Raw genomic sequence first — 25316 nt, forward strand, 5'->3', positions numbered from 1 at the left:
TTAATATTCCATGTTCGAGGTTTAATGTTTTGTTGGAAGTATTCTGTCCTAAAATGTAGGCGAAAAAAATTCCATTCCATTTTAAGGTGAATATTACACTATTGTATATTAATAAATGTTTTTTTTTCTTCAAGTTTACATAAATTAGGGAATTATATATTACCAAAACATCATATCCATAATATGATGTTTTGGTAATATATAATTACCAACTACAGGAACCATATATTTGTGATTGCCAGGTTTTCATAAAAACTCCGAATACGCCTGACATTCTACCAGTGTTAAATGCATGATGACGTATTCATCTTTCAGAAGAGTTGTTAGTGAACATTTCATTTGGACATTCTGTACAACTTTATGTAATCCTAGCCTGAATTTGTAAATGTAAATGAGTATACACGTTATCCTGTCGATAATCATAGATTAGCATTAGCATTAGCATTAGTAGAGGCATTTGATGCAAGAAAGCAAGCTTATGCAGCATCAGCCAAAAAAAAAAAAAAAAAGTAAAATAAATAAATAAAAAATAACCACTTCCACTTCACCCCTCTGTTCGTTCGAAATACGTGTCCAGCTGAGCCTTAAACTTATTTAGGCTATCAACTCCCACGACAAGGGATGGAAGTCTGTTCCACCTACCAATCACCCGCTGGCTAACGGCAAATTTCCGCACATCTATCCTACATCTGTCTTTCCTCAATTTGAATTTATGCCCTCTCAGGTGATTATTCTGAGCAAGAGGAAGAATCCCATCAGCATTGAGCATGCTCAAACCATTCAAGGCTTTGTACACCTCTATCAGATCACCTCTGCTCGCAGTTGTAACGCACCTAAGATGCAAGATCTTCGAACTGAATTGAAAAGTTTGAATAACCATCGTTTGGAAACACTCTCTACAACCACATTACAATTTTGGGATCAAGTTGCTTCGTCGAGTTTCAAAATGGTATTGTTGAATACACAGAGTTTGAAACTTGATAGCGAAGACATTGTGACCGAACCAATTCTTATGAAATCGAATAACTTGGCATTAAATGAAACATGTCTTGAAAACAATGAAAATGTTGATATTCGAGATTACAAACGTATCACGCAATTCAAAAGACCTTCTGTGCGATCTGGTGTTGTTGGGATGTTCAATAAAGTCGAATCGACAATATGTACGCCACATATTCTCATTACCGTGCATGCAAACTCGCTACGGCAAATGGTTGATACAGATAACTGTGGCGACATTTGTGCATCTGAAGTTGAAGTAAATGGCCAGAGGACTTTGCTTGTAACATTCTACATCACACCTAATTCAAATTAGAGCAGATTAAAGTTTTCTTAATATCCAATCTAGCGATTTAATGCCAAATTTATTTGGTTTTTAGGAACATTAGCAACTAAGGCCATGTTGCTGCAGAGATATGGGGTGGTCATTCCCTGACCTTTCCGCATCCTCCGTATTTGGTGGTCACGGGCTCGAATCCCGGTGTAATCAAGAAGCGTATGCTACCATTGCTGCTGCTCCTGCCCACCTGGCTACGGAGGCGCGGCCTACATACCTACAGTTGCAAGGAAATTCAACTTTCAAAAGATCCCAATAATTTTAGTGGTTGATTTCAACATTGACGTTAAGAAACCTTAAAATGCTCCATTCCTCAACTTCAGAGAATCAACATTCGACCTAAAACTCGCATCAGATCCTACCAAATCTACTACGCGTGGTCAATCATGTATCGACTTTGTCTTCAAACGCTATGTTAATAGTTTGAATTGTTTCAACTATGTATCCTATTTTAGTTACCACAAACCTTTATTGTTGATTGTAAATGAAAATACCGAATAAAATCAAACTGATTTTATTAAACTTAAATTGTATTTTTTTCATTTCACATGACGTTATTCACGTATCTACCTTCGGCTCCATGGAGCCAACGTCAATTTTTGTAACACAGAACGCTGTTAAGGCCAGAGATTTTTCAAAAAGTATAGGGTATTGTTCTGTTGTGTAATTATCATTATTAGCCATATGGTGCAAGAAAACCTAAGGCTTTTGCTGCAAGAGCGAAAAAAAAAAAAATCTGAGTTACTCTAAAAGACAGAGAGAGAAGGGAATAAAGAGAAGAATGATGATATCCAGCTGAGGACCCTAGGTGTGCCAAGTCCATACTCACCAGATGTGAGCCCCTGGGTAATGTCGTGGAATGTTGTTTCTCTGACCTGTTAGCCGTTGGGCCCCTGTCCAAACCCTCCCATTGACCCCACTTTTCCATGAGGAGGCAGGTCATGTACCCAATAGAAGTTTATATTATTAGTACTCTGGCTGGACCTGACACCTAGTTTCCGAAAAATTCGGTGCATAGGGCCTATAAAAATGAATGTTTACATTGAAATGAAGGTGAAATTGAGTTTCAATACTAGTGGAATTTAGCTGGTTAAATTAGGGGAGTACGCTGTTGGAATGGTTAGAGCAGGGGGAGCCTGCAAACTGGGGAAAGATAGAAATATGGGGACGATAGGGAAGGTAACCCCAGAGAGGACAGTTTGGGAAGCCCACACCAGGAGAAAGAGGGGGACAAGGGGAGGAGAGAAAAGACCGTCCTCACCCAGGGAATGGGATGTGAAGAGTGAGAGGACCCAGTTCGTATCGCCAGAGAATGGTGGAACACTGACGAGAGCAGAGAGTCCAGTTCGAAGAATCAAGTCCGGGCAGGGTATTCATGGGATATAGTCCCACCCATGGTGAGTTGTCTAATTTGCTAAGTTCTGTGCTGTCTTGTCATTCCTGGGACAGGGTCCCAAAAATGATGATTTGTCACACAGGTTTCGTGGTATCTAGCTTTGGGTGGAGTTTGTATACGTCAAATTCCGGCCTGAATAGGCGCACAGTGACTGAACCACAGCTGAGATATGGGGGCTAAGCAAATTTATTTACTCCAATAAATTTTTTTGCGTTCCTTATTATTATTAATAGCCACGTGGTGCAAGGAATCCTGAGGCTTTTGTTGCACTAACCAAAAAAAAAAAAAAAAAATTCTGAGTTACTCTGAGAGAGAGAGAGAGAGAGAGAGAGAGAGAGAGAGAGAGAGAGAGAGAGAGCAGGAGTCAGAAGTATAATAGAATTACCAAGAAAGTGAATAATGATGATATCCCGCTCAGGAACGGGCAATGGGTGTGCAAAGCCCATACTCGCCTAGGATATAAAATGGAATAATTCTGAGACAGGAGAAATCAAAGATTTCTCGTTATAGTCCTGTTATTTTGTGATCAAGATAAAACGCTTTAAGCTGTAGGCTTAACTTTAAGTAATCAAATCGTTTCAAAATTTTCGTTTCTAGAAAAAAAAAAAAAACACTTGTACTTAGACGTTTTAACAAGAATAAATGTTATTATTAAATTGTAAAACTTTTATATGGGACTGATAACTATTAGCATTAGCATTAGTAGAGGCATATGATGCAAGAAATCGAGATTATATAGCATCACCAAAAAAAAAAAAAAAAGAAAACCTTCCCATTTCACCCATCCATTCATTACAAATGCTATTTACTTGAATGGGGCATGAATTCAAATTGAGGGAAGCCAGTTGCAGAAGAGATGTGCGGAAATTTGCTTTTACCCAGCGAGTAGTTGAATGCTGGAACAAACTTCCATCTGTCGTTGTGGAAGTTGATAGCTCAAATAGATTAAAGGAAGAATTGGACAAACTTTTGGAGTGAATGGACAGGTGAATGGGAAATTTTTTTTCTTTTTTTTCTTGCATCATATGTTACTACTAATGCTAATGCACATTTAAATAGATCATCTGTATAAAGTATAAATGGTATCTTGGTCCGATGTTAATTCAAACTTCAATGCATATTGAATCTCGTAGAGATGGATGCATTTCAACTTGTATTATGCCCTCCTTGCTTTCTGGCTGTATAGGAGCAAAACCTTGCCTTTAAATAAACGGATGATAACGATAATAATGAAGAACTAATAAAATAAAAAAATAAAGAAGATCACTTGAACGACCATAACAGTTTTCGCTTGGATATGTTTGTTTTGAATAAAATCCGTTTGCTTTCGGAATTTTTATAAAAACTCATTCCACAGGTAAGTACATAAAAAAATATGCAATAAACGTAAAAAAATCCAGTAGGTAATTAATGAGATAGCTTTCATGTTTTCATCTACGTATCTGTTACTTCCGCAGTCACCTAGAATTTCAGACGTTAGAATTACTTTGGGAAAAAGGTGTTTATCCTTCTGTCTGCCGACTTTTATTGGCACCTGTTTCGCGGTGGTTTAAAATGCATGAGCATGCGTGTTGTGGAATGTATGTAGTTCGCAATGTTTGTGTTGAAGTTATGGAGGAAGCAGGATCATTGGTGTTAGGTATGCATATTAAATTCTTTCTAGAAATTTGTTTCAGTTTTGGGCCTGGTTTTCATTTTATTACCAACGCCATTTAATATATGCACATTAGCAAAGTTCTGTTGATATATTTTATTTTTAATTTTCAGAAGTGGCTCCAGCAGTGTGTGCAGGTTGTCTAAATGCTGTTGATGATGAAGAGTTTATTCAAGCGCTTAACAGTGACTGGCATTTAGATTGTTTTCGGTGGGTTGTTTAATTAAATATGTTACTGATATGGTATTGAAAAGTTTTCTGAAGGAAATAATTAGGGAAAGACATTACGTGGTTGTTTTCCATTAAGGTTTTTATTATATTGAAACGAACCACATGAAAATGAATATGGTTTATTAGGCTGTTCGCCTACATTACTATGCATTATAAAGTGACCAGATTCTTAGTATTCCAATGCGGGACATCGAGGGGGGGGGGGGCGGGTTCAACCTGCTAGACACAATATACACGTATTTTTAAATTTTTTTTTATATAGAAAAATTATTCACATGCAAAATATAAATTAAATACATATACTTCTTTGAACTAAACTTATAAAATAAACTATCACACTTGAAAAAAAAAAAAATATATATAGCCTATATTTCTTTTTTTTTTCCCCATCAAAAGGCTGAAATTCAGTATATTGTACCCCTCAACAGAAAATTGCATTTAGGATGTGAACTGGGAAAAATACTTGTAATTAGAAGAAAAAAAAAAACACTTATTAAAGGGGCCATGTTTATAACTGATTTTCATTTTTGTTTAGTGAAAAAAGTTAAGTTTTTTTCTGTGAAATAATAATAATTATAATACATCATTTAACAATAAAACAAGAGAAATTAAATAATATAATTAAATTTATTTTTCTGCTGAGCGACTTAATAATGCTTCATTATTTGCAATTTCTTCATAAAATTGTTCACAAGAATTAGCAAAATTACACTTAACTTGTAGTTGCTTTCTGCATTTCTATGGTCAATTGTGTTTTTGTTGAGGTCCACAGCTTATTTACTACCGAAAACCTCTTTCCGTTAATTTCCGGCGAACATAATGCACATGATTTGCATTATGTTGCCATTAAGTGTGGAGGCTACATATCCAGTCTGGGACAATTTGCAATGCAGGGCAAATGACTGAAATCCGGGACGCCTGGTCACTAATATGGCATTAATATGGCATTTCAGGTATCTTAACAGTACCCACCATCAGACAAAGCTGTTGGGGGAACAGAAAAATAGAAAGAGTTGCAAATTGTAATATTTTAGAATATTACAATTACCGATATTATAATTACAATTTGCAAATTATGGTTGTAAAAGTATTAAATTTTAAGTTACAATTACAACAGAAAACAGGAAATCTAAGATGACTACAAAGAGATTAAATTCTTACCTGCTGACAGACTCCTCTTGCCATATGTACACCTGACTTCTGGAAGCATCGGCAAAAGGAGTCTGTCAGCAGGTAAGAATTTAATCTCTTTGTAATCATCTTAGATCTCATGTTTTCTGTTGTTAATGGTAACTTAAAATTTAATACTTTACAACCATAATTTGTAAATTGTTAACTGTAATTGTATTATTGGTAATTGTAATTTTCTAAAATATTCAAATTTGTAACTTTCTATTTTTCTGTTCCCTCAACAACCTTGTCTGATGATGATGGGTATCGGTAAGATACCCAAAACATCATAGTAATGTAGGAGAACAGCCTAATAAACTATAATATTAAATTTAATGTGGTACACGAGTGGTTTAATATAATACTAACCTTTCTGAATGAAACTGGAGCATTTTCCTCAAAGAATTTTAAAGCTAGCATTTCCTTAGTACAATTATTTTTTTTGTGATTGATAAATTATCAATTTTTTAGACCATTTCGTTTTTTTTTTTTAAATTTTTTTTCATCATAACATCATGCATAAATAACTTAAAAATTCAACAGTGGTGTGAAAATGATTTACTATAATTTCTTTCATTTTTTTTTTTTTTTTATCAAAGCTATAATGTTCTTAGTAAGCAGAATCAATAGATTGTCATTCTTATTGATGAAGAAATATCAGTCTCAGTTTGCAGATGATTCAAAGTTTGGCAGGTTGGGTAATGACAGTAATCAGGGTAAGCTACTGCAGCAAGATCTAAAAAACAAATTAGGCAGATGGGCTGAGAAATGACAGTTGAAGTTTAACTGTCATTTCTCAGCCCATGAAGTTTAACTGATGCATATACAGGTAGCAGTAATCCCAGTTTAATATACCAACTGTGTGTTATTAGACTCAGAGAGGTGGAAAATACAAAAGACCTAAGGGTATTTGTGCAATAAGATATGAAGTCTAAGCCATATAGACAAGCTGCCAAGGCAGCTCATGGGGTTTTGTCAATGATATAAAGGAACTTACAGACTCCGAAAAAGCAATGTGTTTGCCTTTTTATTTACCTAATTGTTATTTTATATTGTACTTTATTCGTAGTCTTATAGTTACGCTGATTATTTTTAATTTCAATAAAGAGTTTTTGTAGATTACTACTTAATATATGTAAAATCGTTATTTCTTTGGAATTTTGCAGCCAATGTTTTTGTATAGAGTAGCAGGGAATTTAGATTTTTAATTGACTGAATTCCCAATTGATTGGCAGCTCTAACGTATAATTATATAACATAATACGCATCACTGCATTTAGGATTCTATTAGATAGCGTAGTATTGACAATTAATTAATTAAATTTATTGATCTTATTAATTTAAAATATCATGCCGCAGACTAGAGCAGCAAAGCAACGGGCACAAAGTGGCAGGAGCGCTGTGACTCGGGGAGAACTGAGGGGGCCAATTCTCCAACGCATCACAGCCTAACAAAATATGCAACTTGTGAAATGTTTGCCGAAGTCTCTGGAACAGAACATGATCTAGCCAAGGAAGATGTCTTTGTGTGTGCCAGGTGCAGAGAATGTCTAGAAATTAGGCATCAACTCAGAGTTCTATTGGGCATCTATGAGAGCTTGAGGTGTAGGGTAGATGCCCTTGAAGAAATTAACCTAACCTAATTTATCAATTTTTTAGAGTTGCCCAACTCAACGCCAGAGCTCACTGCTGGGCATCAGACAACACAGCGGCAATCTCCAAGGCAGAATGTGCTGGTCCCAAAGGAACTAGTTATTGTTGGTGACTCTATTGTCAGGGAGATGGGGATTATATTGTGTAAAAAGTATAGATGGAACAGGACCAGGGAATGTCTGCCAGGGGCAAAAGTTGATGATGTTGTAAAGCATATATCATCTTTTAAGGGCACAAAAGGTGATATTGTTGTACGCGTTGGCACCAATGACATTAAGAGTAGGAGATCTGCAGATGTACTTAACAAGTACAGGTCAATGTTGCAAAAAAATCTTGAGGCAGGGTTAAATTTGAAAGTGTCTGCAATTCTGCCCAGACATGATAGGACGGAATACATGATGAGAGCCTTGTCAATCAATTCGGCCCTGGAGGGAATGTGCAAGGCTCAAGGGATAGAATTTTTTTCAGTGTGATCTGGGCTTGTTAACAGGAGAGACTGCTTCTACAGGGATGGGATACACTTATGTCTCTGATGATATTTTTTGGTCAGGAACTTCTTGATTTCATTGTGCTCTAAGTGCTGTGCCTGCATCATCCCTAGGTATTTGTAGGCCTCTCCTTCTGTCATAGCTTCGATCTCTTTACCAGTCAGCAGCTGGTAATTTCGGCCAACTAATTTTCCCTGGTGCAGTGTGTGGGTCTTGCATTTGTCTGGACCAAATTATTATTATTATCCATATGGGGCAAGGAAGCCTGAGGATTTCTCCACACCAGCTGAAAAAAAAAATTCTGATGTACTCTGGGATGAGAGAGAGAGAGAGAGTGAGAGAGAAAAAAAAAACAAGGGTCAGAATTAGAAAGGAATCACCAAGAAAGAGAAGAGTGGTGATATCCAACATAGGACCCTGGGTGTGCCGAACTCATACTTGCCAGATGTGAGCCCCTGCACTTCATAATTTTATTCCTTATTGTATTGGACAATATATTGGATAATAAGAACAAATAATGTCTTTACTAACAGCAGTCTTTTTTTCCAGAAAAAAGATGGAAGTTATTTCCAGCAATCAACTACTCGCTGGTTAAAGGCAAATTTCTGCACATCTATTCTTCAATTTGAATATATGTCCCCTCAGGTTCCTAATTTGGAATTTGGGGAATACAATGTGTATAGAAAGGATAGACAGGACAGGAGGGGAGGAGGGGTTATGCTATTAGTTAAACACATAAAGTCCAAGGAAGTGAAGCCAGTCGACATCGATGGACAGGGCAGTGTCGAGTCAGTTTGGTGTGACATAAGCATAGGGAAATCAAAATTGAGAGGAGTGTGCTATAGGCCTAATGACTCTTATGAGTATAATAAGATATTGTACAGGGAAATAGAGTGGGCCAGTAAATCAGAGTCTTATAATGGGGAGATTTTAATTTCCCAGATATTGACTGGAATTTGTGGGTTGGTCACTCGCACACTAGCAAGGCTTTTGTGGATTTATTGGATGATTGTTTTCTACATCAGCATGTTCGTGAGGCAACAAGAGGGAGCAATACTCTTGATCTGATTATCAGTAGTGATTCTTCATGCATTAAGAATCTGCAGATAAATGAACCACTAGGTGGCAGTGATCACAGTGTGTTGAAGTGGGATTTACTCAAGGAGGTAACTACCATCAGAGGTAAAGGGAAGGGTTTTTGTTTTCGTAAAGGCGACTATGATGGTCTGAGACAGTATTTAAATTCTATACAGTGGGACCAACAGATGATGTTACCAACAGCAAACTCAAAATGGGAAGCATTCAAGGAACTAATCTTGGAGGCTACCAGGCTTTACATACCAACTAAGAAATATTGTTCAAGGTTTAGGCCTAAATGGATGTCAGATGAACTAATGAGACATGTGGCAGAGAAGAAAAATGCATGGGATACATACAAATTAATGGGTGACATGGAAGCCTATGATAGATACAAGTTGGTCTGTAACCAAGTCACAAAGGAGATTAGGCAGGCAAAGGCAGACTACAAAGGATGCAAAGAAAAACAGAAAAGAGTTCTTTACCTATTTAAACTCAAGAAGGAAAGGGATGAATCAGATTGGTCCACTGGATATTGATGGTTCAACAGTTGAGGATCCTGCTCAGGTGGCTAACAATCTAAACGAGTATTTTGCAGCTACATTCACGCATGAGGAGTTATTCAGGAAGGAGAATGATGTAGGTAAAGTAAACATTGGCAGTGAGCTGGATGATTTTGTAATAACTGAGAGGAAAGTGGAGGAGAGATTGTTGGGGATAAACATAAAAAAGGCACCTGGGGTGGATGGGATCTATCCAGTTATATTAAAGGAGGCAGCAAAGGAAGTAAGCAAACCCCTAGCCATAATTATGAGAGCTTCTTTGGACTCAGGGGAGGTACCCATAGACTGGAGATGTGCAAATGTAACCCCAATTCACAAAGGAGGATCAAAGGCTGACACAAATAATTATAGACCTGTTAGTTTAACTTCTGTTCCAGGTAAATTAATGGAGGCACTGGTTAAAGAAGCACTGCAGGATCATCTAGACAAGAATTCAGTTATAGCTCAGACGCAGCATGGTTTTATTAAGGGCAGATCTTGCCTGACCAATTTGATTGGATACTATGATGTAGTCACAAAAGAACTGGATGCAGGGAATAACTTTGATATTATATATTTGGATCTTAGAAAGGCTTTTGATACTGTTGCACATGGAAGACTGCTGCACAAATTGGAGCAGTGTGGCATTGGAGGCAAATTGCTGCTATGGATAAGGGGATGGTTGAGTGGCAGAAGACAGAGAGTGGTAATCAATGGACACTGCTCAACGTGGACTAATATTATTAGTGGAGTTCCTCAGGGTTCAGTGTTGGGTCCGTTGTTGTTTTCGGTGTTTATGAATGATATTGATGATGGGATATCAAGTTTAATGTCCAAGTTTGCAGATGATACAAAGGTTGGCAGGGTTGTTAAGGACACCACTGACGCTATGCTGCTGCAACAAGATCTGGAAAGGTTGAACAGATGGGCTGAGAGGTGGCAAATGAAGTTTAACATTGACAAATGTAAAGTACTACATATGGGAAACAGTAACCCCAGAGCAACGTATCAACTTTGCGGTACTGCACTGACAGTGGTGGAGAATGAAAAGGACCTGGGGGTAATTGTGCAGGCAGATATGAAGTTTTCTGAGCAATGCAGATAAGCTGCAAGAGTAGCTCATTGTGTCTTGTCAATGATATACAGGAATTTTTCTAGCAGGGATAAGGAGGTGATTATTCCCTTGTATAAGGCAATGGTTAGGCCAAATCTTGAGTACTGTATACAGGTCTGGAGGCCTCATTTCAAGAAGGATGTAGAGCTGCTGGAACGGGTACAGAGAAGGGCAACAAGATTAGTGAATGGAACAAAGGGTTGCTCTTACGAAGAAAGGCTTAAGTTTTCCAAATTACAGAGTCTGGAGACTAGGCACCGGCGAGGTGATCTGATAGAGGTGTATAAGGCTTTGAATGGTTTAAGCATGCTCAATGCCAATGGGATTCTTCATCTTTCTCAAAATAATCAACTCAGAGGGCATAAATTCAAATTGAGGAAGGACGGATGTCGAATAGATGTGCGGAAATTTGCCTTTGGCCAGCAGATGGTTGGTTGGTTGGTGGAACTGACTTCTATCACTTGTCGTTGAAGTTGATAGCCTAAACAAATTTAAGGCTCAACTGGACAGGTATTTCGAGCGAACGGAGGGGTGAAATGGGAGTGGTGTGTTTTTTTTTTTTTTGGCTGATGCTGAATAAGCTTGCTTTCTTGCATCATATGCCTCTACTAATGCTAATGCTAATCTGAGCAAGAGGAAGAATCCCATCAGCATTGAGCTTCATCATCATCAGCCATTTTCAATCCACTGCAGGATGAAGGCCTCTCCAGCAACTTTGCAGTTCCTTCTGTTTTGAGTACTGACCATCCCTTTACTACCCAAAAACTCATGAATTTCATCTATCCATCTCCACCTTTGTCTTCCAGGTTTTCTTCTAGCTCCTCTTGGGTACCATTCTGTTATTTTCTTAGTCCATCTGTCATCATGTGTCTGAACTATGTGTCCTGTCCAAGACCATTTTAGTTCTTTAGTTTTGATAAGAATGTCCTTTACTTGAGTTTGCTGCCTAATCCATGTGTTTCTCTTCTTATCTAACAGTCTGATTCCTAATATAATTCGTTCCATTCTTCGCTGTGTAGTTCTCAGCTTCTCTTCCATTCTTTTGGTGAGTGCCCAAGTTTCACTTCCATAAGTCATGGTGGGGAGTATACATTGGTTCATTATTTTACGTTTCAGACAAACTGGGATATTGCTCTTCAGTATGTGACTATATTTCCTGAATGCTATCCATTCAAAATTTATTCTTCTCTTGACTTCCAGCCATTTATCATTATTACAGCTAATAACTTGTCCCAGATAAGTATATGACTCCACCTTTTCAATTACTGCTCCTTCAATCATTATTTCCCTTTCTGTGGCATATTTGTTCATCATTACTTTTGTTTTAGCCATATTCATATTTAGTCCAAAATCCTTACTAACCGTGCATAACTGATTAAGATTTTCCTCTAATTCTTTGGGATCGTGGCTTATGACCACAATGTTATCTGCAAATCGTAAATGGTTTAGGTACTCTCCGTTCACATTGACTCCTTTCTGCGACCAGTCTAATCTTCTGAAAGCTTTCTCAAGGGCAGCAGTAAACAGCTTCGGAGATAGTGTCTCCTTGTCGAACTCCTTTCTCGATTTTAAATTTCCTACTGTCTTTGTCTAGTTTAATAAAGGAGGTAGCACTCTCATATATTTTCTTCAAAATCATAATATATGGGGTATCTATGCCTTGTTTTTCCATTTCCCGAAACATTGCCTTATGCTGTATGGAGTCAAATGCCTTTTCATAATCCACAAATGCCAGGCATAATGGTGTTTTATATTCATTTGCTTTCTCCATTAGCTGTGATATTACGTGAAGGTGATCCATAGTTGAGAATCCTGTCCTAAAGCCAGCTTGCTCTTTCGGTTGATTCTCATCAAGTATTCTTTCTAATCTGTTAGTAATGACCCTTGTGAACAACTTGTAGATGTGGGATAACAAGCTAATTGGTTTATAATTTCCGATTTCTGATTTATCTCCTTTCTTATGCAGCAAAACTATGATTGCATTATTTCACTGCTTAGGCATCACACCTTTTCTAATGCACTTTGTGAAGAGCCTTGCCAGTTTTTGTGTTATGTCTCTTCCTCCCAATTTTAACAACTCTTCAGTAACGTCATCTTCCCCCGGGGCTTTCTGATTTTTCATTTTCTTCAATGCATGTTCTACCTCATCAGGAAGAATATCGGGTATGTCGTATGTGTTGCTACTTTACAATCCATCTTCCCCACTGCTGGCATCATTCCCTCATTCCTTGTATAATTCTCTATAGTAGTCTTCTGCTATTTGAATTATGCCTTCTCTGCTGTTTATAAGTACACCATCGCTATTCTTCAGTTTCAGTATCATTTGTCTTTCTGTATTACTGCTCATGGCTGCTGATTTAAATCCTTTGTTTCCCTTAATGCTTGTTCTACTTTTCTTGTGTTAAATCTTCTTATGTCCTCTCTGAGTCTCTTTCTAATGGCTTTGCATAACTCAGTTTACTCAATTTTCTCCCTGTCAGTGTTTTTCTTGCTCTTCATTTGTCGTCTTTGGTTCATCATGACAAGTGTTTCTTGACTAATTTTTTCTTCTTTGGATTTCTGTTTCCCTATAGGTTTCTCGGGCTTTATCACTTTCAGAAAGTTGTAATATTCCTTGTCGATATTTTGGTCCTGAGCAGTCTGCAGAAGCTCAAACTTGTTAAGTTGCAGTACATACTGTTTTTTTCTCCTCCTCTGTTATCTCAAAGACCTTTGTATTATTTACTCGATTTGTATAAAGTTGTAAAAATGGAGTTGTAAAACTCAAGTTGTTTATACACCCATTGAGGTGTATAAAGGCGTCAAGGCCTTTATACATCTCAATGAGATCACCTCTCAGGTGCCTAGTCTCCTGACACTGCAATTTGCAGAACTTGATCCTTTCTTGGTAAGGGAACTGCTTCATTCCCCCCCCCCCCCACCAATCTTGTTGCCCTTCTCTATACTCACTAGCAAAGCTACATCCTTCCTAAAATGAGGCCTCCAGACCTGTATGCAGTACTCATGGCTTGGTCTGACCATTGCTGTATACAAAGAAATAATCATCTCCTTATCTCTGCTAGCAAAATTTGTATAACACTGACAAGACCCCATGATCTGCTCTGGCAGCCTATCAGCACTGTTCAAAAAATTTCATATCTGACTGAACAGTTACCCCCAGGTCTTTTTCATTCTCCACTACCCTGATTGTAATACCACACAATTGGTACATTTCTCTGGGGTTACTGCTACCCGAATGCAGTACTTTGTATTTGTCACTGTTAAACTTCAGTTGGCACATCTCAGCCCATCTGCCCAACATTTCTGGATACTGTTGCAGTAACATACTGTCATTAACAACCATGCCAACCATTGTATTATCTGCAAACTTGGACAATAAGCCTGATATATACCTTCATTATTATCATTGATAAATATACAAACAAACAATAGGCCCAACACTGAACCTTGGGGGAACTCTACTAATGACACTTGTCCATTTGTTACCACTCTGTCTTCTCCCACTCAACCATCCTTTTATCTATTGTAGCACCTTGCCCTTAATGCCATACCACTCCAATTTGTACAGTAGTCTTCCCTGTGCAACCGTATAAAAAGCTTTCCTGAAATCCAAGTACAGTAAGTGCCATTTATAGTGATTGTGTTTGAAAATTGAATTTTAATTCAAATAAGCGAAAATCTATGAATATTATTTCCACAGGATATAAAAATAAAGATATAAAGCACAAATTTACACTTTATTAACAAAAGTTTATTACAATTAAATAATATGTGAAAAACAGAAGACTATTATTCACAGGTTAGCAAAATAAAAACAAATTTATACCTACGTACATAGCTTAATTAATATGCTATTTATTAAACCTAACACATTGTAATATGATTATAATTTTAAATAATCACTTATTTTAGATTGTTTGAAATTATCACTATAAAGTCTGTTTATAGATTTTTCAATATTGTATAAGAGTATATTATTGTTATTATTATTATTATTAGCCATATTGTGCAAGGAAGCCTGAGGCTTATGCTACACCAGCCAAATTCACAATTATTGCACCAGTTTCTTCCAATTCTCTCCTTAGGACGGCTATGTTTCATAAGTTTGCCATTATGTAACTGGAATTCGTTCAGGTTCATCTTCATTTTCCCACATTTCACCATAATAACATAAAAACACGCACACATATCCAGCTATCGTTATTATTGCAAATGCAATAAGATCGAGTTTACTAGTTGTTTATAACAGATTGTACAAACAAAAAAGCCCGATAAGTCGAACTGCAAATTGTTTTTATTGTTTTATGGTTGTGACCTCCAGAAATGTGCTTTTGAATAATATCACAGAGATGTTTAAAATCAATTCTTATAACTGAAGATATGATTCTAATAAACAATGAAAGTTTAGTGGATTTTATTGATTTGAGTTCGTTCAAATCCCTGATTATTAGAATCAGCCTCTCTATAAAGTGGCTGATTCTAATAATCAGTGATCACTATAATTGGCACTTACTGTACATGATATCAAATTTATTTTTTGCATCTAGTTCTAATCTTACCACATCATAGTAGGCAATCTAATTGGTCAGAAAAGACTTCCCCTTAACAAACCCATGCTGTGTCTGAAATATTACTGCAGTCTTGTCTAGTTGATCCTGCAGTGCTTCTTTAACCAGTGACTCCATTATTTTCCCTGGAAGAGAAGTTAAACTAATAGGTCTGTAATTACTCATGTCAACTTTTTATCCACTTTGTGATTTGGGGTATATTTGCACCAACTCCAGTCCGTGGAGACCTCCCCTGAGTCCAATGATGAGCTCATAATTTTGGCTAAGGATTTGCTTACTACTTCCTTTGCCACTTCCTTTAATATAACTGAATAGATCCGATCCACCAGGTGATTTTCTTATGTTTAACTTCAACAATTTCTCTCAGTTATTACAAATTCATTTAGCTCCTTGTTAGAGTTTAATAAGCTTCTGTCCACCCCTTCCCTACAGAATTTCTCATATGTGAATATAGATGCAAAATACTCATTCAGTTTGTTATCCATCTGAGCAGGATCAGATCATTAAAAGTCAGTCCATCGATATCAAGTGGACAAACCTGATTCATCCCCTTCCTTCTAGAGTTTATATAAGTAAAGAAGTCTTTGCTGTTTTTCTTTGCATCCTTTTCCAAAGATTTCTCGTAATCTGCTTTCACTTGCCTAACCTCCTTTGTGGCTTGAATACAGAGTAGCCTGTATCTACCATAGGCTTCTGTGTCACCCAATAATTTATATGCATCCCATGCATTTTTCTTCTCTGCCACGAGTCTCATTAGTTCATCTGACATCCATTTGGGCCTAAACCTTGAACAGTATTTCTTAGTGTATGAAAAGCCTAATTCTATAATTACCTCACTTCAAATGCTGAGCAGCACAAATCTAAAATCTAAGCTCTACCAAAAATTTACACAGGAACAGATGTTGTCTGTGTACATGTTTTGCAAATGTGTACACAAACATAGTATAGAACCTCGCTAATTCACAATAAAATGGCAGTCTGGATCAGTTAAAAGTTTGAATTATAGAATGTAATTAAATGTGAATATTTTCATGCAGCAGTTGGTAAAAAAATAAACAAATAAACTCTCAATTTTATGGACTGAGAGAGGAAAGGAAATGTCTGTTATTACCGAATATCCGTTAAGTCAGTGAATTCAGCCTTGGAGAGATTGTGCAAGGCTTATGGGGTAGACTTCTTTTCAGCGTGTCTGTGTTTGTTAACAGGAGAGACTGCTTCTGCAGGAAAGGGATGCTCTTAAATAGAAGGAGTGCAAAAATATTTGCTGATGCTATTGAGCAGTGTTAAGTGGGTCGGAAAACTACTAGCTTGGGGCTTTTTTTACATGCTAAAAGATTAGCAGTAGCCGCAGGCAGAGGTGAAAGTGATTCTTGCACTGCTTCTATTAGAATGGAGGGTGGGGTTCTGGGGTTTTCAAGGAATTGTGAGAGCCATCACGGAAGAAATAAAATACATGGGATGTGTTCGGATAACTGAGATTGAGAATAGGTGCATGTATACTTGCATGTACACCAATGCTGGGAGTAAATAAATTTGATGAACATGAAGTGCTGCTTGAGACCATCAAAGGTTGATATTGGGATATTAGAGATGTGGTGTCACACAGATAAGCAGAGCAGAATTGGAATTTGGGGAGTACAATGTGTACCGAAAGGACAGCCAGGATAGAAAGGGAGGAGGGGTTCTGCAGTTAGTTAAGAAACAAGAAAATCTAAGGATGTGCATCCAGTTGATATAAATAGTCAGTGCAATATTGAGTCAGTTTGGTGTGACATAAGTACTGAGAAAGCAAAAATGAGAATAGGAGTGTGTTATAGGCCTAATGACTCTGATGTGTACAAAGAAATAGAGTGGGCCAGTAAGTCAGATTGTCTAATAATTGGGGATTTTAACTGGCCAAATATTTACTGGAATTTGTGGGCTGGCCACTCACACACCAGCAAGGCTTTTGTGGATTTACTGGATGATTGTTTTCTACCGCAACACGTTAGAGATGCAACTTGTTCTGGTTATTGGCAGTGATTATTCTTGCATTAAGAAGTTGCAGATAAAGAAACCACCAGGTGGTAGTGATCGTAGTGTACTGGTGTGGGATTTACTTAAAGATGTGGCTACCATCAGGCATAAAGGGAAGGATTTTTGCTTTCGTAGAGGTGAATACAGTGGTCTCAGACAGTTTTAAATTCTGTACAGTGGGACCAACTGATGATGATGTTACCATGAGCAAATTCTGAATGGAAGCATTGAAGGAAGTAATCGTGGAAGCTACTAGGCTTTTCATATCTATTAAGAAATACTGTTCAAGGTTTAGGCCTAAAGGGATGTCAGATGAACTAATGAGCCTCGCGACAGAGAATAAAAATGCATATAAATTATTAGGTGACCTAGAAGCCTATGATAGATATAAGCTAGTCTATAATCAAGTCACAAAGGAGGTTAGGAAAGAGAAGGTAGATTATGAGAAATCTTTGGCAAAGGATGCTAAGAAAAACAGCAAGGACTTTGTTAGGTATATAAACTCTAGAAGGAAGGGGATGAATCAGATTGGTCCACTTGATATCAACGGTCCGATTATTGATGGTCTTGCTCAAGAAGCTGATAAACTGAACGGGCATTGTGCATCTACATTCACACATGAGGAATTATTCAAGGAGTGAAATGCCAGAAATTTTTCAAACTCTAACATGGAGCTAAGTAATTTTGTAATAACTGAGAGCAAAGAGGAGAAGCTGTTGAATTTAAACATAAGAAACTGGATAGATCCCATCCGGGATGGATGGGATCTATCCAGTTATATTAAAGGAGGCAGCAAAGGTAATAAGCAAACCCTTAATCATAATTATGACAACCACCTTGGACTCAGGAGAAGTCCCCATGGACTGGGAATGTGCAAATGTATCACCAATTCACAAAAGGGGTCTGAAATTACTCATGTCACCCTTAGTGTGACATGAGTAATTTCAGACCAGTTTAACTTTTGTTCTGGGGAAAATAATGGAGTCACTGGTTGAAGAAGCATTGCAGGATCATCTAAGCAGACTGCAGTAATAACTGAGATACAGCATGGGTTTGTTAAGGGGAAAGTCTTGTTTGACAAATTTGATTGGATACTATGATATGTGATACAAAGGAACTGGAAGGAAAAAAATAATTTTGTATACTTGGATTTCAGGAAAGCTTTTGGTACTGTTGCACATGGAAGACTAATGTACAAATTGGAGCAGTATGGTATTAGGGGCAAGTTGCTACAATGGATAAAAGGGTGCTTGAGTAGGAGAACACAGTGAGTGGTAATCAGTGGATGCTGCGCTTCATGGACTAATGTTATTAGTGGAGTCCCCTTGTGTTCGGCCCACTGTTGTTTTGTTTATTTATCAGTGATATTGATGACGGTATATCAGGCTTAATGTCGAAGTTTGCAGATGATACAAAGGTTGGCAGGGTTGTTAATGGCAGTGTGCTACTGTAACAAGATTTATTAAAGTTGTGCAGATGTGCTGAGAAGTGGCAACTGAAGTTTAATATTGACAAATGCAAAGTACTGCATATGGGTAGGAGTAATCCCAGAGTAACATACCAACTGTGTGGTACTACATTTTGGGTAGTAGAAAATGGAAAAGACCTTGGAGTAATTGTACAGTCCGATACGAAGTTTTCTGAACAGTGAAGACAGGCTGACAGAGCAGGTTGTTCGGAATTGTTAGTGATATACAGGAATTTTGCTAGTAGGGAAAAGGAAGTGATTATCCCTTTGTATAAGGCAATTGTCAGGTTACGCCTTGAGTACTGCATACATGTCTGGAGGCCTCATTTTATGAAGGATGTAGAGTTGCTAGTGAGTATAGAGAAGGGCAACAAGATTGGTGAGGGGAACGAAGCAGTTCCCTTACCAAGAAAGGCTTAAGTTCTGCAAATTGCAGTGTCAAGAGACTAGGCACCTAAGAGTTGATCTGATTGAGGTGTATAAGACCTTGAATGGTTTGATGAGATTCTTCCTCTTGCTCAGATTAGGAACCTGAGGGGTCGTAAATTCAAATTGAAGAAAGACAGTTGAAAAATAGATATGCAGAAATTTGCCTTTTACCAGCAGATAGTTGCTTGCTGGAACAATGGGGAAGTTGTGGAAGTTGTTAGCTTAAATAGATTTAAGTAAAAACTGGACAAATGTGTAGAGGGAATGGATGATGTGAAATGGTTTTTTTTTTTTTTTTTTTTGATTATGCTAAATAAGCTTGCATCTGCTAATGCTGAGTCAAAAGTTTAATTTTTTTTTTCCAAATCATTTTATACTTCATATAACTGACAATTTAAACAGTTACTCTATATATGTGTGTATAAATACTTCTTGCCATATGTAGTCATCCTGGAGTATAAACAGAATCTTTATTTATAAACATTGAAATAAAGTTAAATAATAAAAAACAAGCTTTTAATTTACCTTAAAGAAAACTGCGAATAAGTAACAATAGTCTTCTCTTATGGTGAAGTTTTACTTATTCACAGCAGTGCAATATCATGCACTATTCACAATATGAGATACCAACCGGGCTAGCCAGGTGGTTAAAGTGCCTACCTGGCAATTCAAAGGTTGCGGGTTCGAATCCCGCCTCGGGCTTGGATCAGAGTAAAAATGCAAAAACTTTGGGAGGGTCATTATGACCACAGAAGCCGATGCGCCAACAACTAACAAAAAAAAAAAACAATATGAGATATACTTAATGATGCCAATTTATAACTATTTAAGTAGTTGACTATGTACTGAAATGATGCAGTTGCACTTGTACATTGGAAAACTGCAGCTTAAAGGTTAATACTGGTTGCTATTTTCATGTGCTTTCTTATAGCTGTTGAGATATTTATATCAACGCCATTTGTCAGCAAAAAGTCTTTAAGCTTAGCCTTACTTTTTTACAGTAACCGACAGTTTGTTTTTTCACCATGTTCTTCACATGTGGGAAATAAACATACTCGAGCTATAACTATAACAGCTTTAATTTCTGCCCAAAACTCAGATGTATACACTTTCTCTTTTTACCAGTTTTCTTAGGTTCTATGATGATACACAGTGAGTGGATTATAATAAAGAAACAGGACACAGATGAGCACTTAACCATATGACATTTGCTGGCAGCTGCTGGAACTTAAGGGAACTTTCTTTTCCACAAAAAAGAAAAAAGAAAATTCTTTGAAAATTATGCTTGGTGAATTTTAATTCTTTGGTTTTCAAGTGATGTGGATCCTGAATTCTATTCCTGTGATTCTACTTCTGAATTCTATTCCAGTGCTGATTTTGAATCTCGTTCAGGTCATTATGCATCGGTTGCATAGAATCCATAGTCTGAGATGTCAGGACTTAAAAGGAATAAGTATAGACAAAAGGTTGAAGCTGGTGACATTGAATCAACTCTTTATAATGTCATCTGAAATCAGAATAGACCTCTATTCAAATGATGTGGGTTATGAATTTTGTTCAAATACAAGGCACACAGAAAGGATCTCCTCAAATATAAGCGGCAGCAAATGTATTTCATAGAGAACCATAAATTTGGGGATTTAATGTATATTAATTTAAATGGTGTTAGGACAAATATATGATAAAAAAAAAATTTATGATAACATTTTTATTTAAAAAGTTCAATTCAAATAGAACACAGTGTGATTTTTAAACAGGAAACCTTAAAATTGTATTAATCATTAATACATATATGAGGGGAATGTTTATATGGCTGTAATCATACATGTGTGATCACAGAAAATTTCAGGTTTGTAACTATATTAGCATTAGTTAATGCAAGAAAGCAAGCTAATATAACATTAGCCAAAAAAAAAAAAAAACCCCTTCCCATTTCATCCATCTGGTCACTCCCAATGTTTGTCTAGTTCAGCCTTAAATTTATTTAAGCTATCAACTTCCACAACACCAGATGGAAGTCTGTTCCACCAATCAACTACCCGCTGGCTAAAGGCAAACTTCCGCACATCTATTCTACAACTGTCTTTCCTCAATTTGAAACTATGTCCCCTCAGGTTCTTAATCTGAGCAAGTGGAAGTATTCCATCAGCATTGAACCTGCTCAAACCATTCAAGGCCTTATACACCTCAATCAGATCACCGTGCCTAGGAGACTAGGCACTCCAGATGCTGCAACTTGCAGAACTTCAACCTCTCTTGGTAATAGAGGTTGAAGTTCCCCCCTTTTGTTCCTCTCAACAGTCTTGTTGCCCTTCTCTGTATTCATTATAACAACTCTACATCCTTTCTAAAATTAGGCTGCAGGACCTGTATGTAGTACTCAAGGTGTGGCCTGACCATTGCCTTATACAAGGGGATAATCACCTCCATGTCTCTGCCAGAAAAATTCCTATAAAGTGTTGACAAAACTCCATGACTGCTTTGCCAGCCCGTCTGCACTGCTCAGAGAATTTCATATCTGACTGCACAATTACCCCCAGGTCTTTTTCATTCTCCACCTCCCTGAGTGTAGTACCACACAGTTGGTACGTTTCTCTTGGGTTACTGCTGCCCATCTGGAGCACTTTGTATTTGTCAATGTACTGCATATGGGTAGCAGTAACCATATGCAGCACTTTGTATTTGTCAATGTTAAACTTTAGTTGCCACTTCTCAGCCCATCTGCCTAACTTTTCTAGATCCTGTTGTAGTAGCATACTGTCTTTACTGTCATTAACAACCCTGCCAACCTTTGTATCAACTGCAAACTTGAACATTAATCCTGATATACCTTCATCGATATCATTGATAAATACACAAAACAAAAATGGGCCCAGCACCGAACCCTCGAGGAATCCACTAATAACATTGGTCCACAAAGGGCAGTGTCCATTTATTAGCACTCTCTACCGTCTCTCACTCAACTATCCCTTTATCCATTGCAGCAACTTTCCCTGATGTACTGCTCCAATTTGTAAAGCAGTCTTCCATGTGCGATAGTATCAAAAGCTTTCCTGAAATCCAAGTATATGATATCAAAATTATTTTTTGCATCCAGTTCCTTTGTGACCACATCATAGTATCCAATCAAATTGATGAGACAAGATTTCCCCTTAACAAACCCATGCTTTGTCTAAATTATTACTGCAGTCTTGTCTAGGTGATACTGCATCACTTCTTTAACCAGTGATTCCATTATTGTTCCCGGAACAGTAGTTAAACTAACAGGTCTATAATTATTTGTCACTCTTTGAATTGCAGATTCATTTGCATATCTCCCATTCATGGGGACCTTCACTGAATCTAAGGATGATCTCATAATCATGGCTATGGGTTTGCTAAATGCCCTCTCTGCCTCCTTCAATATAACTGGATAGATTACATCCACCCCGGGTGCCTTTTTTATGTTTAACTTCAACAATTTCTCCTCCACTTTGCTCTCCATTATTACAGAATCATTTAGCTCCATATTAGAGTTCAGTAAACTTCTATCCTTGTCTTCCTTAGAGAATTGCTCATGTGTGAATGTAGATGCGAAATATTCATTCAGTTTGTCAGCTGTCTGTGCAGGATCATCAAAAGTCGAACCATCAACGTTAAGTGGACCAATCAGATTCATCTCCTTCCTTCTAGAGTTTACATAAATAAAGAAGTCTCTGCCATTTTTCTTTGCATCATTTGCCAAGGATTGCTCGTAATCAGCCTTTGCTTGCCTAACCTCCTTTGTGACTTGATTACAGACTAGTTTATATTGGCTTCTGTGCCCACTGAGCTTCTGTGTCACCTGTTAATTTGTATGCATGCCACAAATTTTTCTTCTCTGCCCCGAGCCTCATTAGTTCATCTGACATCTATTTAAGTCTAAATCTTGAACGGTATTTCTTAGTTGGTATGAAAAGCCTAGTATTTTCCAAGATTATATCCTTGAAGGCTTCCCATTTAGAATTCACTGTTTTAAACATCATCAGTTGATCCCACTGTATAGAATTTAAAAACTGTCCGAGAATATACATAGTCACCTTTATAAAAACAAAAACCCTTCCCTTTCATCCCACACCAGTACACTGTGATCACTGTCACCTAGTGGTTCCTTTTTCTGCAAATTCTTAATGCATGAATAATCACTACTGATAATCAGGACAAGAGGATTATCCCCTCTGGTTGCCCCTCAAACACGTTGCTGTAGAAAAGAATCCCCCAATAAATCCACAAAAATTCTTGCTAGCTTGCAAATGACCAAACCACAAGTTCCAGTCTATATCTGGAAAGTTAAAATCGTCCATTACACAACATTCTGATTTATTGGCGCACTTCATTTCTCTGCATAATTGTTTGTTGTACTTATCAGAGTCATTAGGCTTATAAGTAATGGGGCGGAAACACACTATTATTATTTCAGGAGACTTCACTCGTATACATATTTACACGTCAAATGTGGGGGGGGGGCTATATTTACGAATTAGTTTATTGCTTGGAGACACTTGTCATTGGCTGTATTCACAAGATAACATGTCGGGCTTCAAATTCGAATGACATTGTCAGGAGCTCAGATTTTTCTGTTTGAACAGAAATTTCGTTGGGTGTGACCGCGTGTGATGTGATATAGAATTATAATTATATAGAATATATAATTCTATATTCTAATATAGAATTATATTTGAAGTAAATAATCTGTTTTCAGCGCACAAGTAAGAATATCCGAAAACAAATAACTTCAAGGACGTTGCTCCTGTGCCTATTCCGAAGTACCCTCCACTTTGACCAGCTACTCGGCATACTCACCGCAAATGTCCAGTCACAGGGACGCTCAAAAATGGCCAAACGAGGAAAATAGACCAACAGAATTACAAATTGATATGATGAACAAGTTGATCGTTTCAATTTGCGCAACTCATAACAATTTCTTACAAGTTCAATTTTTAGGGTTGAGAAGTAGTTTTTTGTTATTAAATTTCATTGAAAATTTTTGTTTCGTATTTTGACAGAATAAGTCCTTATTTAAAATTAAACTTGCAGTATTTTAACTTTCCTTTAACATATAACTAATTTTTCCTTAGCGCTGACTGAATTTCGAAATTGCGTGTTTTGCCTTTGAATTTGCCCTCATCCTTAATTGTATTATATAGGAAATTAAATTCTTCTTTATTCATCCGTAAGTACATCGTGAAACGATTTATCTTCTTATAAGTCCTGCAGTAAATGATGGAATTTGCCCTTTTCTGTTCTCTTCCAGTTGATGTTGTGTATCCAGTGCGTACTCTTTTGTTTTCTCGGCTAAGAAAAGCACATGCATTTTCTAAATCTTTTTCTCTTTTGAAGAGGAGGATAAACTGTGGCAATTCATTTCACTTCAGCTTTCCTCAGTAGGGTTGCCAGATGTACCCTTTTTGGAAATATAATAAAATTTCCAAGATACTCCTTTTTTTTAACATTTGAAAAAAGCAGAAATCATAAAACACCCTGTTGATGATTATTTAGGAAGAAAGAATTAACTGACGATAAAGTTGTTGTTGATATGCACCCTTAATTAAAGACTCAAATACAACATTTTATCCTATTTACAAAGAGGGTTGTAGAATATTTATATTATGCTTACTTTGTAACCTTTTACATTCTACTTGACTTCTCTTTTATTTCGTTGTAATGGTTTAAGGCTCGGGTAACAAACTTTTTTTATTTAAAATTCTTAATATCAATATCGATTTGCTGTATGAAGAATATGTTCTGTTGAAATCATTCCATAAAAATATTGGGACAAAAGACCTCAAAAATACCACAGATGGTTGGATAAAAATTTTAAATGCATACAAAGTACGTAATAGAGAAAAAAAAATCTTAATTTTGTTATTGCTTTGCCTCACTCAAATGCAATGAGTGAGCGAGTATTTAGCTCAATGTTTAACACATGGAAAAAAGATAGAAATAAATTAGACCTAAAGAATGTTGAAGGAGAACTGTTGCAGAAAACCAATCACAATATGTCATGGAAAGAATTTCATGCATTATGTATTTTATGCATTATTTCTGTTGCAGAAAACCAATCACAATATGTCATGGAAAGAATTTTATGCATTATGTACTAAAAAATGTAAAACTGTTAAAGAAAATTTGCTTAAATGAAAAGTATTGCTAGGT

At 36.9% G+C, this 25316-nt stretch overlaps 1 protein-coding gene across 3 annotated transcripts in view; it reads left to right on the top strand.

The window, feature by feature from the left end:
• The first annotated feature begins 4281 nt into the window (after positions 1 to 4281).
• Positions 4282 to 25316, top strand: part of LOC150081827 (LIM domain kinase 1-like) — a 360820-nt gene continuing 339785 nt past the window's right edge. For 2 of the 3 annotated variants that reach the window (XM_090378920.1, XM_090378921.1), the window contains exons 1-2: positions 4282 to 4371; positions 4500 to 4596. In XM_090378920.1, the coding sequence (XP_090235046.1) occupies positions 4287 to 4371; positions 4500 to 4596 (182 nt within the window). In that variant the 5' untranslated portion in view covers positions 4282 to 4286. The remainder of the gene's footprint in view (positions 4372 to 4499; positions 4597 to 25316) is intronic. The other variant, XM_090378922.1, reaches the window with a different exon arrangement.

This window comes from Mastigoproctus giganteus, chromosome 8, assembly GCF_048544385.1.
Source record: "Mastigoproctus giganteus isolate SK-2022 chromosome 8, ASM4854438v1, whole genome shotgun sequence".
Classification (NCBI taxonomy): Eukaryota; Metazoa; Arthropoda; class Arachnida; order Uropygi; family Thelyphonidae; genus Mastigoproctus; species Mastigoproctus giganteus.